The following is a 15,999-nucleotide window of genomic DNA, read 5'->3' on the forward strand; positions in this document are numbered from 1 at the left end:
TTAAGTTATTGAGAAAAATGATGTTAAAATTTTTATGCTATAATTTTTTTACAATAAGATCAAAATATACTAAATTTATAGAATATGTAGTCCTAAAACTAATATATTTATGACCAATATTTAAAATAATCATTTATTATATATTTTTTATACAGTGATGGGCGTACTAATAACCGGCAAAATAGCACAAAAGATGAAAAACATATTAAGTTGTGAGATAAAAAGAGACGAACACTAATGGAGGTGTTAAATTTAGCGATAGTAACTTATAGATTGACATTATATTGATTGTTTCCCACCTTAAAACGTATCGGACGAGTTTGAGAAATGCCACTGTCACAGTTACAGTTTTAGTTGACATACTCCTCTGATACCTGTAAAGGTGGGAAACAATCAATATAATGTAAATGTATAGGTTAATATCGCTAAATATCCCAGCTCGACTAGCTTTATTTTTTTTATCTCACAATTTAGTATGTTTTCCATTTTTTGCGCTATTTTGCCGGTTATTAGCGCGCTCATCACTGTATATATGTACATTGTGTACATAGGTCCTTTATGCACTTACATTTTAAAAATTTACTGTGTACATAGATCCTTTACACTCTAGAAAATATTAATTTTAAAACGTGTTTGACTTGTTTGAAAGATCTCTAGGTTCGAACAACGTACTTTTAACATAAAAAAACATATTTTGAAAAAATTGTCACATACACCCTTCATGAACTTGTGTCTTCAAATATAATAATAAAATAGAATAATAAACCTTATTCTTATTGTATTTTTAATTTATTGCAATTTTCTGTTTGCATTATATTCATAGATAAAAATAATAATTAATTTATTTAATTAAATTGTCAATATTAACTAATGTATTTATAGAAGACGTTTAATTATTTGTTTTGATTTTTTAAATAATTGAAAAAAAATTATATATTAACAAGATGCCTAGTTGCTACTAGCAACTACTTACTTATATAAAATCTCATTACCAGTTTACCATTCACCGTTTATTTTTTAAATATTAACATAATAGTAAATTTAAGATTTTGTTCACAGTAAATATTTCACAGGTAGTGAATTTTTGATCAATTCTAAAAAAATGTCCGTACCTCATTTTCATTAATGCCGTTTTGATTGGAATTTATTTTGGCCATCACTACCATTCTTTGAGATCGCTTCATCTCGTTATGCCGGCACAACCTATTCATTAGAAGGTGATATTAAACAAATGATCTAAGATCTTTATCGAGAAAAATAAAAACATGTTGTATTACTACGTAACAGATTTAGGGCTTCGTAAAACGCGTACAGCGGTACCCAATATCTGGGTCTGAGTAATATATCCGGTTTTTATACCGGCTAGAACAGAGGCTTGCGCAACAAATGCATAATGAATTTTATTCGAATATTCTAATACATTATATTTAAAAAAAACTTGTTATTTTCGGATATCAAAAATGAAACAAGAATTTGCTACAGCTATAGACAAGAAAGTTTATTTTTCGATAAACAATAACCTTTAAATAAATAAAAAAAAACCGCAAATACCTTGCATAAGTCAGTCGTCCGCGCTTAGTTAATATATCTTTTATTACAATGGTTTTAAAGAACTAAAAAAAGAGATTTTAAAACTGCTTGCCTTAAAATAAAATCATTTGTTGATTCCAGAAATGCCATTAGTTTAATTGAATCAGATTGGGTGCTTGAGCCATAATAATAATTATAATTGTAAAAACATACGTTTTGTAGTTAAAAGCTAGTTTCTATTTTGTAATGAAGATGTTGATCATGCAAATCGTCCAGATTTTTAGCTTTTTAGCAGCTACATCAAAAAATAAATTAAAAAGTCAAATTTTTCAAAACTATATGACTGAAAAAAAAATAAAACGATAGTGCTTAATTTTCACTTATTTTTGAAAGAATTCAATTACAAATATTTTCAAAAACATCGATGAATATTCGGGTATGTTTCGGGTGTTTTCTTCAAAAGATATGTACATTTATGAAGTAAATATAAAAAATTATCTTAACTTTTAACTTAAGTGCACTTATGTTAGCACTCCTACACATTAATCTGAAACCTCATGTTTAAGTGAGTTTATCCTCCGGTTGATCTAACTAAAATATTCTGTTTACGATCTCTAACTAAATTAATCTTGATATAAAAAAGCAAATGAAATATATTTGAATTTTTAATATAATTTTTCTATTCTACTGTCATAAATTTGAAAGAAAACGGGGACCTTCTCCAACAAAGCTTGTCCAATTCGGATTTTACCAGCCTCTACAACACAAAATAGGACCTATATTTGTTATCCTTTTAAAAATAGTACTTGTTTGTATAAATATGTGCAAGTAATGTGATATAAATCCATGAATCGATCTTAGAAAAAGTAGTTTTAAAACATGCGGATTTAATCTTGTCGAGTTAACCAGTCTGATTTTCACTTAAATTGTGGTAGCAAATTTTGCAATACTTATGCAGGTAGGTATACTTAAATTAGTTGGGCTATGAGATGTAATTAATTATAAATTTCGACTGCAAAGCGGAGTCATAGGGGTGGTTTATGTGAAATTTATTGAATTTGTCTATTTAAAAAATATACTCACCTCACTTCCATTTGTCCTGATTTCATCTTCATGACTGCCATTTACCATTTCTACTATTCATTGCGAACGCATAAGGCCCGTAAAACGTATTCAATCAAACACAATGTATAATCACAGATTTGTTATCTTTAAGATGAAAAATTAAAACATATGATTTTGCGATGTTGCCTTTTTTAGGGCTTCGTAAAATGCTTACAACATAAATCTGTATAAAAACATATACACCGACTACAACAGCGACTCCGCGGCAAAAGCTTGCACTAAATGGTGTATATATAGATATAAATTCCATCATTATGAAGCCCGAAAAATTGCAGGTTTTTTCGTATTTACTCATTATATATGCGAACTTTGGGCAACTTATAGACGGCAAGCTATTAGCAGCCCCCCAATACATGTGTGTGTGCGACCAGCTCCTTCCCCTTCCCCCTGTAAGTCTAAGAACGACAAGAAAACCATACGAAGCCCGGAGTCGGGCCTTGTATTGTCGATGCGGGCTTCATATTAATAGGGCAATATGGAACTTTTGGCTTCGTATTATCGGTTAATGAGTATATATATATATATATATATATATATATACAAAGGATGTTAAGTAAGCGAGTACAACTATAAACATAGAAAAGAAAAATCATTGGCAAATAACTCGCAATGTGAATGTGAACACAAAATTAACAATATAAAAAGATGGAATGCAACCGCAGACACGTGTTTCTGACTCATTAGTCGTCATCAGTACAGTATAGCCAAGTTAAAAGAATAATATTTAACTTAAAAAACGATCACTACAGGAGCAATATTACCATTTGTGACAACAATGTCAGAAGACCCTGCCTTTCAGGGCGAGGACCAACACAGTCACGGAGGTAAAGCTACCTGAGGAAAAAAAAGCCAAAACCTTATACAACAAAGGATGTTAAGTAAGCGAGTACAACTATAAACATAGAAAAGAAAAATCATTGGCAAATAACTCGCAATGTGAATGTGAACACAAAATTAACAATACAAAAGGATGGAATGCAACCGCAGACACGTGTTTCTGACTCATTAGTCGTCATCAGTACAGTATAGCCAAGTTAAAAGAATAATAGTTTAACTTGAAAAAAGCTGAAGCTTAACTTGGCTATACTGTACTGATGACGACTAATGAGTCAGAAACACGTGTCTGCGGTTGCATTCCATCTTTTTATATTGCCAATGGGTTCAAAGATTTCCCCTATAGTTAGTAATTTTGTCTTGGATGACTTGATTGATGATATAAGAAAGAAAATTGATTTTCCAATTCCTTTTATAAAGAGATTTGTGATGATTTAATTTTGGCTTTACCATCAGACAAAATTGAGTATACATTATCTATTTTTAATAGTTGGAATCAAAGTATCCAATTTACTTACGAAAAAGAGGTAAATAATTGCTTACCTTTCTTAGATTTCTTAATTCACCGAGATTCTAATAATATGCTACGAACTCAATGGTACAAGAAACCTTTTTGCAGTAATAGGTATATTCATTATCTTTCTCAACATCCCTTCAAAATGAAAATTAACTTAGTTTTAGGACTAAAGAACAGAATATGTAAACTGTCACATAGGGATTTTGTAAATAATGACCTCAACAAATTAAGAGAAATTTTATTAGAAAATGGTTATCCCAGGGGTTTATTAAATAAATTAATTTTTAGCACTAATGATAATAGAACACTTCATGAAGACAATATTGACCAACAGGAAAGGGAATTAGAAAGTTTACCTACCATTTCTTATTGTTCTCTACCATATATACCAACTTTAACACCCAAATTGGTTAAGTGATTTAGGCAAAATCCAAAAATTAAGATTGCCACTAGAAATATTAAAACTTTAAACAGTCTTTACACCAAAACGAAGACTCCACTACAAGTTATGGAGAGTTCTAATCTTATTTACTCTATACCTTGTAACACTTGTGGTAAATGTTACGTTGGTCAAACCTCACGGAATTTATCCCTTAGATTAACTTCACACAAAAGTGATATTAAGAGAAATGTCCCATCTTGTGCCTTGGCAGATTATCATCATGTGATTAATGATGATCATGTTTTCATGTTTCAAGAAACCACAATTTTAGAAAGGGAAATTAATTTACGCAAAAGAGAATTTAAAGAAATGGTTTGGATAAAAAAATCAAATTGCATTAATAAGAGATCTGACATTGATAAATTAAGTATCATTTATAATAACATTTTGTCTTATTAAAATTTGTTGAAATATTACTAATAATTCTACCTAAAATATATTTTTTTTATTTCTTCTATCATAAATTACAACAAATTATGTCATTAATTTCTTTCCCAACCCATCGAATTATTATAGTAGTCCAACGACATTTTTTTGAGTGATGTCGAATTGACATACTATCAAAACTTTTACGTTTACATATTACTTTTAAGAAATTTTCATGTTTTTATATAAGTTATATAATTATTAATTTGTAACCACGAGCAGTAAGTTAAGTTTTATATTTTGAGTTTTATCTAAATTTAAACATTTTTATTTGTAGATAGTCTTGATAAAGAAAATAAAATTTTCGAAAGCTCGACTAATAAGTTCAAAGTGTTTCACTGAATAGCCCAAAAATTTATTGACTGCATTCCCCAAAAAAAAAATTTTTTATTACAATTCCAACAGTCATTACATATTAACAATCATATATATATATATATATATATATATATATATATATATATATATATATATATATATATATATATATATATATATATTGATGCACGTTAAGTTGTGACTTCCGGTATACAGAAGAGGCTGTCCGACTTCCACCTTTTCTACTAGGAATTATTTTTTAAAAATTGTGTATTTGGTAAAAGGGGGGCTTATAAAATGGGTCTACCTATTGAGGGGAAAGGATTTACCAAAATAAATTTTGTATATATATATACGTATATACCGAAGCGTACAGCATACGTTATGGCTTCCATATATAGGGTAGTTCAAGGTGCGTTGTCACTTCCAGCGGTGTTGTCATATTTTGGAAGTCACAATGACTCGTCTGCTGATTTACCTCTTACTTTAAGCGTAATGTGTGATCTTTTGAAACTTTTACTGTGAATACAGTTGTGAATGCAGTTCTATGTTTTAAAGTTGTCTATTTAAATTAAAAGATTGATATTCTTTTCAAAAAAAATACATTTCGGAATATTTGACGAAACCATATGACTAGGGGGTTTTTGGGGTCGCTGGTCACGAATCCGGGGTCCGCTGACCTCTATCACGTCAGGTAATGGTAATCTCAAGGTCAAATCAAGATAAACCGACAGTCGCTCTGAAAAAGTATATTAGGGAGTTTTTGTGGTCGCTTATGACGAATTTGTGTCCGCTGACCTCTATCACGTCTAGCTCAAGGTCATTTCGAGGTCGAATCAAGATACATGGACACGATCGCTCTGAAAAAGTATATTAGGGGGTTTTTGGGGTCGCTGATCACAAAACTGGGGTCCGTTGAGCTCAACCGCGACAGGTAAAGGTCATTTCAAGGTCAAATCAGTTTTGTGGACTTGTCCTGATTTGGCCTTGAAATGACCATTACCTTACGTGGTAGAGCTCAACGGACCGCAGTTTTCATGATCAGTGACTCCAAAACCCCTATATTTTCAGAGCGATTGTGTCGATTTATGTTGATTTGACCTTGAACTAGACGTGATAGAGGTCAGCGGACTAATGATTCGTCATCAGCGACACCAAAAACGCCCTAATATACTTTCTCAGAGCGACTGTCGATTTATCTTGATTTGACCTTAAAATGACCTTTACCTGGCGTGAAAGAGGTGAGCGGACCCCGGATTCGTGATCAGCCACCCCAAAAACCCCCTTGTAACATGGTTTCGTCAAATAGTCCGAAATTTAGTTTTTTTTTGTAAACCTGTAGTATTTATGATATGATTGATATTTATTTTACAAATACTAATATTTTATTATTGCTGCAAAATGGATTTTTTGGAATTAATTAAAAAAGTGTTATTAGTAAGTAATTTATTTATGAAAATTATATCAAAAATTTTAATAAATAAATTTGAACTTATAGGAAATTTTAATATTTATTATTTTTCTTGATTAAATTTTGAATTTTAGATTTTATTACAGGCACCGTCCTTTTAATTTTTGATGTACCAATAATAATGTGTAATAAGAAAATTAAATGGCTAAATACACCAGGTGGGGTTGAGCTGCTAAAAAGCTATCTAGATCCATCTTTTTAGAGCAGATTAGTCCCAGTCTGCTACTCGATACTATTGACTGTGCTTCTCCAGTTCTTTCTATCCTCTGTATTTTTCTGCTAGTCTCTAATTCCTGCCCTATATAAATTTTCCTTTACTTCCTGTAACCATTTATTCTAGTTCCTCCGCGTCTCCTTCTAACTCCGGGTTTCCATTGTAAAATTGAGTTTATAGTTGTTACGCTACCTGCTCTCCATATATGCCCCAACCATCTAACACTGTGCTGAAATCTGAAAATCTGGAATAATATCTACCCGGGTCGAAACATTTTATTTAATATATGAAAATAGTTATTTATGAAACAGTTCGTGAAGTACGCTTTTTACGAATGCACGTGATGTTTAGAGCACAAGCGACAACGGAGCGAGTGCTATACATCGCTTAAGTTCGCAAAAAGTACTTCACGCACAGTTTCATACAATATTTTATCTAAGATAAACAAATAAAAAAACTGTAACTCTTCATCACTGGAATTCATTCCTATTCTACAATTTTTAGAAACTATTTAAACATTCTAATTTCTTTCAAACCACAAAACTGTCAAATTTTTTTTTGTAATTTATTGCTCATTATGTCATCACCATGACAACGCGAAAGTTAAGGATATTTGATTATATGAAAGTGTGTCAAAAACAGTGCGAAAAAATAAATCCCGTTTAAAATACATTGTTACTTCACGCACACGTTATCCATTAAATAGATCGATGCAGATCGGCCTTATATCGGATCCTCTACTATTAGTCCGTTCGCTGACGGTAAAATATTGCAAAACCCATAAATTTTAAAAAACCGCTTAGATCAGGGGTGGGCAATTACTTTTAAGCGCGGGCCAAAATGAAAGTTTCAAAATGTCTCTCGGGCCGGAGGACTATACCGGATATATACGCTGTGCCCACGCGAATTTTTTGGTGTAGTTTATTCCCTGCCCAAGAAATAAATACTATAAGTATTATTTTAAAGCATTTGGACAAAGAAATTTGACTGTTAATAATTAGAAAATGGTAATAATAAATTGTCCTACTTGGGAATACATGCGAAAAACTTGTGCCCAGTAAAATATGTCACGTAATTGAAAAAAAAAATGGTCATTATATTAAATCATAAGAAGATCCAGAAAAAGAACCAGATAAAAAATGAAGATATTGAGCAAGTGGACAAAATGAAATACTTACTTAGGAGTCTGGATTACGGAAGATTTAAATTCGAAATCATAAATTCGATCAAGAATAGAGCAATTGAGGGTAGACTTTTTGAAGATGAGGACATTTCTGAGTCACCAAAGACTCAATCTGCAAATCTGATATTAGTTGATAAAATGTTGTATATCCACTCTATTCTTTTTTATGGTGCCGAAGCTTGGATTGTTAATGTTGACTTAATGAGAAAGTCGGACGCTTTTGAGATGTGGCTTTTTGGGAGAATTTAGAAAATACCATGGACCGATCATATACGAACAAAATGATGTTGCACGAAATGGAAAGAGACAGATAACTTTTGACCTCCATTAAAAGGAGACAGACAGCATATTTACGGCACATGCTCAGAAATGATATGTACGAGTTGTTCGAAGGAAAAAGGGGTCCTGGTAGACGACAAATATTCTGACTGAAAACATTTGAGACTGGACCGGGTTAAACACACAGACGCTTTTAAGAAAAGCAGAAAATAGAGACGAATTTGCAATGGTGTTTTAGCCAACCTTCATTAGTGGAGTCGGCGTTAGAAGAATAATAATAAATTAATGGTAATTAAATAAATCAGTTATTGAAAGATTTTATTTTCTTATTTATTTATATTTTAACGATACAAATTAATTTATATTGATACATATTTTGTAAATATACCTAATATTAAATAAAATTATAAAAAAAAGACAAACATTAAACGTTAAAATTAATAGAATACTCATTATAAGTATAACTTCTATAATAGTTAATGCGAAACGTGAAATCGCGAATGTTCATGTGATATTATTTCTTCAAAATTGGGATCCAAATCACTTGTAGCAATCCTTAATACCGAGTGTAGATTTTCGTCAGTAATTTGTGATCGATATTTATTTTTCGTGGAAACCATCAACGAAAAAGTTCTTTCACAAATATATGTCGAACCAAATAAAACTAGGTATTTCTGAACATAGTTTAAAATGTTCTGTATTCAAAGCACCGTAGAAAGCACTCAATTCGTTTGATTGAACATTTTCTTTTAATAAATTATTTGCCTGTAAGTCAATTAATTCTAGCTGAATTTCAACAGGAGCTTCTTGCACATCGAAATTGAAAGGTTGACTAATTAATGACAAAGGTTTTTCAATAGCTTTGAAATCTTGAAATCTTCTTTGGAATTCAGTATGCAGGTCTTGTGTTACTGAACTATATTTAAGAAAATCAGAATTTTTCAATAATTCTCGTCGTGTTTGTAATGATGGGAAGTGGTTTAATATTTTTTTATTAAAGTTCTCAGCAAATAAGTTTAGTTTTATCATAAATGCTTTGACATTTGAGTGCATATTGAAAGCGAACTGGTTTTTCCCTTGTAAATTTACATTAAGTTCATTTAAATATTTTACAATATCTACAGAAAACGACAAATCGTTTAGCCATGCCTCATTTTGCAATTCAGGAAAATCATGTAGTTTTTCTTTTATCGACAAGACTATTTCATCAAGCAAATATTGAAATCTGTCCAAAACTTTACCGATGCTAAGCCATCTCACCTCAGTGTAGTAAGGAATTTCGTAAAAGTCACTTTCAATTTCTTTCAAAAATTCAACAAACTGTCGATGATTTAAGGCACCTTCCTGGATAAAATTTACAACTTTTGTCACAACAGTAACGACGTGATTCAATTTTAAAACTTTTCTACATAACACTTCTTGATGAATAATGCAGTGTAAAAATAATATGTCTTGTTCTGGCTGCAACTGTTTTACTTTGTCGCTGATTCGTTTTAGTAAGCCCACATTTTTCCCTGTTAAACTAGGACAGCCATCCGTAGTGATGCTTACTATTTTGTTCCAAGGTAAATTTACTTTAACTAAACACTCTTCAACAGCGTTAAAGAAGTCTTCACCGGTAGTTGTATCTTTCATTGGATGCACACTAAGAAGTTCCTCGCGAATTTCACATTTTTTGTTAATGCCCCGAATAAATATTAATAATTGACTTGTGTCAGTAATATCGCAGGACTCATCCAACGCCAGAGAACAATATGTAAAATCAGCAATTATTGTTTTTAGCTGGTCGAGTAAATTTCCTGAAATATTTTCGATCCGTCGTACTATTGTTCTCCTTGACAGGCTTAAATTTTCAAAAATATGTTTTTTTTCAGGACAACATATCTCCGACACTTCTACCATGCACTGTTTAACAAATTCTGCTTCAGAAAAAGGTTTACATAACTTAGCAATTTTGTGTGCAATAACATAACTTGCTTGTGTGGTAGATTTCTCGATGTTACTTTGTTTGCTAAAAATATTTTGTTGTTTATTTAAGTTTTTTGCTAAGTTGTCTGCAGCATTTTTAAGTTCTTCTAAAGAAAACGATGCATATTTTGGATGTTTTGATGTAAAATGCCTCTTTAAATTATATTCCTTGAAAACAGCAATGGTTTAATGGCAAACTAAACAAATTGCTTTCTTACCAATGTTCGTAAAAAGGTATTTTTCTGTCCATGCTTCATTAAAATTTCTGCATTCCAAATCAACTTTTCTTTTTTTAGATTGTATCATTTTGCAAATGCTTACAAATAAATATTTTAATACAATAAAATAAAAACAATGTTTTCAAATTTTACTTACAAAATGTCCTCCACTTTTTCAATTTATTATATATTTGCAAAATAACACACACTATCAAAAGAAATATGAGGAGTAATAGGAAATACGACCAGTGCTAAATCAAAATAAACTTATACGCGTCTTTCGAAGTAGTTGTAAAACTTCGGCAAAAATCGGTAACAATGAATTTTATGCTGAAGTAGGTATTCCAAACAACCATACTTAATTCAGATTTAATAAATAAAGAGTCATATTATTGGAACCAAAGTGCTGAGGTATTTAGATCATAAACTGTCAGTGATATGGTTGAAATAGATACCCAAACACCGAGTGCTTGTCTTGAGACCTTGAGAGTTAAATACGATTATTAATACCGAATAAACAATTATGAATCTCCGGGGATTTCCCTATATTTTAAAAGAAATTTAAAGTAAATAGTTACAATTAAACAGTTTTTAAAAATATAGTTAGCTAAGGCTGTTCGTAATTATAATACTCTCTATTATTTATATATTTAATAATTTATGTGAACACTATGCAAACTATTACTGTTGATTTCAACAAAATCACATAAAAGGGATTAAAAAGATTAGGTACTTGCGGGGTTTTTCAACGGGCCGGACAAAGTAAGCGAAAGGGCCGGACGCGGCCCGCGGGCCGGCTTTTGCCCACCCCTGTGCTATAGCCTTATTCTTTAACTATATCGCTGTAATAACATTGTTTCTAGACAGGTAAATTATCATTGTATACTGGGCGTACCAATCAATCTGTTTTTTTTTTCAATTTTCACAACACCCTGTGGAATATTCTAGCCTTTATACAATATTGAAATTAAAACCCAACTATAGCCCCAGGTTTTCTTAACGTTCTGTTTGTTATTCATTCGCTTATGTTGGATAATAAAAAAGTTAGGGACTTTTACAACTAAACATGTTCTTTATCAATACATGGTGTTTCTAAATAAGTGCGACAAACTTTAAGGGGTAATTCTGCATGAAAAAATAATGATCGTTTACTTGATAAAGCTATGTCCGCAAATGCTTGCAAATATAAAATTCTTTTGCCAAACGATCATTATTTTTTCATGCAGAAATTACCCCTTAAAGTTTGTCGCACTTATATTTAGAAACACCTGTATCGATAAAGAACATGGCTAGTTGTTAAAGTCCTTAACTTTTTATTATCCAACGTAAGCGAATGAATAAAAAAACAGAATGTTAATAAAACCTGGAGCTATAGTTAGGCTTTGATTTAAATATTTTATAAAGGCTAGAATATTCCACAGGGTGTTGTGAAAATTGAGAAAAAAAACCCAGTTTGATTGGTACACCCGGTATACAATGAAAATTTACCTGTCTATCAACAATATTATCATAGCTATTTTGTTAAAGAATAAGGCTATAACATATTAAAAAAAATTACTTAAATCGGACAACAGGTTTGGGAGATACGAGACATCAAAAATTACCCATTTTTTTGGGGTGCCCGTTTTTCGTGCCGGTGAGTGTAGATTAAATTAGAAGTTCATTGTAAAAAAGGAAGTAAACAAAAACACGAGAAAAATGAATTTATATAAGTAAATAGGTAAGTAAATATTATAGATTAAAATAAGTACAGAAAATATATAATTATAGAGATATATAATCACTTATTGTACCTTCATTTAAGGCTAACTTTAAAAGTAAAGCAGATCTGCTATTATTCATGTTTAAAAACAAAAGGCACACAAAACACTAAGTACGATTAGGACCGCGAATCTACAACAGATAAATGTCTGGAAACCGTTACACAGGGTTGCCAAAAAACGGAAGTCACACCGAGCGGTGTGGTATACGGAAGACGCTACGCGTTGTGTACATAGCCTGTATAGTAGCACGGGAGCGACACTAGCGCTGGTGATATACCGTCGAACTAAAATCTGATCTTATGAGTATGTTAGATACGATATGACTTCCAGCGAAATTTTTAATATAAGCCTTCTGATACCATCTAGTAGCCAAATTCGTAAAAATATAGGCAAAACGTTGTGACTTCCGAAATCGGAAGTCATAACGGTATATATGAAGTAACAACGTATTACGAGAATCTACTTTGGAAGTCACATGGATACATGTATCAATATATATATATATATATATATATATATATATATATATATATATATATATATATATATATAAGATTATGGTATTCTTGACTGTATATTCAAATATCAAGCAGTGATTCTTGAGGATGCAGTCTATTTTGGCCCACAAGACAAAGAAAACTCTTTGACTTACTGTCAAGCTTTCGAATTTATTTTAATTCTTTTTCAAGACATCTGTTGACAAAAATATACAAATATAAAAATTATGTAGGTACTTACAATTTTCTTAATTACTTACTAGTCATGAGATTACATTGAAAAAATTTTAAACTTTACCAAAAGGACAATTATGCACATAGGTATGAAAAATTATTTTTAAAAACTTCAGTTATGTTGTCATGTTTGAAATATGTCATGAATTATGTAAAGTGTATACACTTTATATAGGAGGAAAGTAAAAGTAGTAACAACATATTTTTTATTTTTTATTAAATTTTATTAGATTGATCTATGAAAAAAAAAATTAATAACATCAAACCCAATTAGTCCAGTCATTTTTTAAAGCATGTATATAAATTTTAATGTTGGATTATATGATAGAAAATCAGATTATGATGTACTAATTTTTTTGTTGATATGCTAATATGTAACAATAAATGTTACTTAATTTGTCTATATCTGATTTTCTATTTATACATTTTTTATTTTTCTGTATATGTGTCATTTCTATAAATAACCTTTTCTGTTCATTTTTTACCCTCTGTAGGATTGACGCTTGTGAAAAATTAAATGTATGATTTAAATTAATCGAGTGGTCGGCTAATGCACAAGCTTGTGATTTATTTGTGTTAATTGTATTTATTCTACTGTACATTGCACAGTAGAATAATATCTCACAGAAGTGATATTAACACAAATAAATCACAAGCTTGTGCATTAGCCGACCACTCGATTAATTTAAATCATACATTTAATTTTTCACAAGCGTCAATCCTACAGAGGGTAAAAAATGAACAGAAAAGGTTATTTATAGAAATGACACATATACAGAAAAATAAAAAATGTATAAATAGAAAATCAGATATAGACAAATTAAGTAATATTTATTGTTACATATTAGCATATCAACAAAAAAATTAGTACATCATAATCTGATTTTCTATCATATAATCCAACATTAAAATTTATATACATGCTTTAAAAAATGACTGGACTAATTGGGTTTGATGTTATTAATTTTTTTTTCATAGATCAATCTAATAAAATCTAATAAAAAATAAAAATATGTTGTTACTACTTTTACTTTCCTCCTATATAAAGTGTATACACTTTACATATTTCCTGACATATTTCAAACATGACAACATAACTGAAGTTTTTAAAAATAATTTTTCATACCTATGTGCATAATTGTCCTTTTGGTAAAGTTTAAAATTTTTTCAATGTAATCTCATGACTAGTAAGTAATTAAGAAAATTGTAAGTACCTACATAATTTTTATATTTGTATATTTTTGTCAACAGATGTCTTGAAAAAGAATTAAAATAAATTCTAAAGCTTGACAGTAAGTCAAAGAGTTTTCTTTGTCTTGTGGGCCAAAATAGACTGCATCCTCAAGAATCACTGCTTGATATATATATATATATATATATATATATATATATATATATATATATATATATATATATATATATAATTATTAATATGTAGTGACTGTTAATAATACAAAATGAATAATTTTGGGGAATGCAGTCAATGTGTTTTGGGCTGATTAAAAGAGAAACACTTTGAACTTTTGTCGAGCTTTCGGACAATTTATTTCCTTTATCAAGACAATCTAAAAATACAAATGTTTAAATTTAGATGAAAACTAGAAAAATAACAACTTACTGCTCGTGGTTTACAAAATAACTAACATACTTATTAAAAACATAAAAATTCTTTCTAAAAAATATAAATTGTAAACGTAAATTAATTTTGAAATATGTCTCGACAAAAGTTCAAAGTGTTTCTCTTTTAATCAGCCCAAAACACATTGACTGCATTCCCCAAAATTATTCATTTTATATATATATATATATATATATATATATATATATATATATATATATATATATATATATATATATATATATATATATAAAGTAATTAGGTAATATTGACTGATACTATGTAGATTATAGTTTTGTTTTGGGGTTGCAGTCATTTATTTTTTAGGGGCAGGATAAGTAAAACTCTGTGTTATTACCTAGCTTTCGCAAAATATATTTGCTTCTTCAGGGTAAGCTGAAATGAGTATATTATAAATACAATGAAATTAAGTTAAAATACATTGTATAAAAAATAACAAAAAAGACTTACAACTTGAGGTTATTCCTAAACATTTTCACAAAACATAGTATATATATAATTCTTATTCTAATGTTATCCAAATAGCAATGTTTTAATTTTCAAAAATTCGATTTAATAATTTAGTTTTTAATTTTGATTAATGCCAGAAAGACACTCGAATAATGTCAAAAAGACACAAAAATCTGTTTATTTTATTTTAAGTTGAAAAGTTAGTATTAGATTATTTAATTAGTAATCAAAATATCAAAAACTACTACATATTTTAAATTATAGAGGATATAACTAGATATTTATATGCATTAGTAGTTTATTTTATTTTAAGTTGAAAAGTTAGTATTAGATTATTTAGTGAGTAATTAAAAACTATTATATATTTTAAATTATAGAGGATATAACATATATTTAGTTTGCCAATTATGGTTTTGTTAATAAATTAAAGTGTTGCCAAATTTGAAGATTAAATTTATAAAATTTAGTCGAGGAATTTAATGTTCTTGATTTAAAACATCATTTATCATAAGATAAAATATAATTATAGATGTTGCTTAGTTTATTTATATCAGTTCTTTTATTCACACATTGATATTTATTTATGCATACCATTTCTAGGAATTCCCTTTTATTTAGTTGGTTTTCATGTTTTAATACCGTTGTTTCATTGAAATTGAAAGAATGATTTTTACTTATGGCATGATCCACTAATGCACATGTATTTTTGTTGTTTCTGAGATCGCTTTTATGTGATGTTAGTCTACCTATTAAATTCCTGGATGTGTGTCCGATGTATGATTTATCACAATTTTGGCATGGTATCTTGTATACTACATTTGAGTTTTCCATGATACCAATAGGTGTTTTAGTTTTTGTATATAATGTTGCTAATGATAAAATATAAAATAA

The 15,999-nt window shown here is 29.6% G+C and overlaps 1 protein-coding gene across 1 annotated transcript in view; it reads left to right on the forward strand.

Moving 5' to 3' along the window:
• The window catches only part of LOC126884396 (mitogen-activated protein kinase kinase kinase 11-like), a 713,707-nt gene extending 703,414 nt beyond the window's left edge, over positions 1–10,293 (forward strand). Inside the window, exon 6 of the mRNA XM_050650315.1 lies at positions 10,214–10,293. Within this exon, the coding sequence (XP_050506272.1) occupies positions 10,214–10,252 (39 nt within the window). The 3' untranslated portion in view covers positions 10,253–10,293. The remainder of the gene's footprint in view (positions 1–10,213) is intronic.
• The last annotated feature ends 5,706 nt before the right edge of the window (positions 10,294–15,999 follow it).

This window comes from Diabrotica virgifera, chromosome 5 (genome assembly GCF_917563875.1).
Source record: "Diabrotica virgifera virgifera chromosome 5, PGI_DIABVI_V3a".
Classification (NCBI taxonomy): Eukaryota; Metazoa; Arthropoda; class Insecta; order Coleoptera; family Chrysomelidae; genus Diabrotica; species Diabrotica virgifera.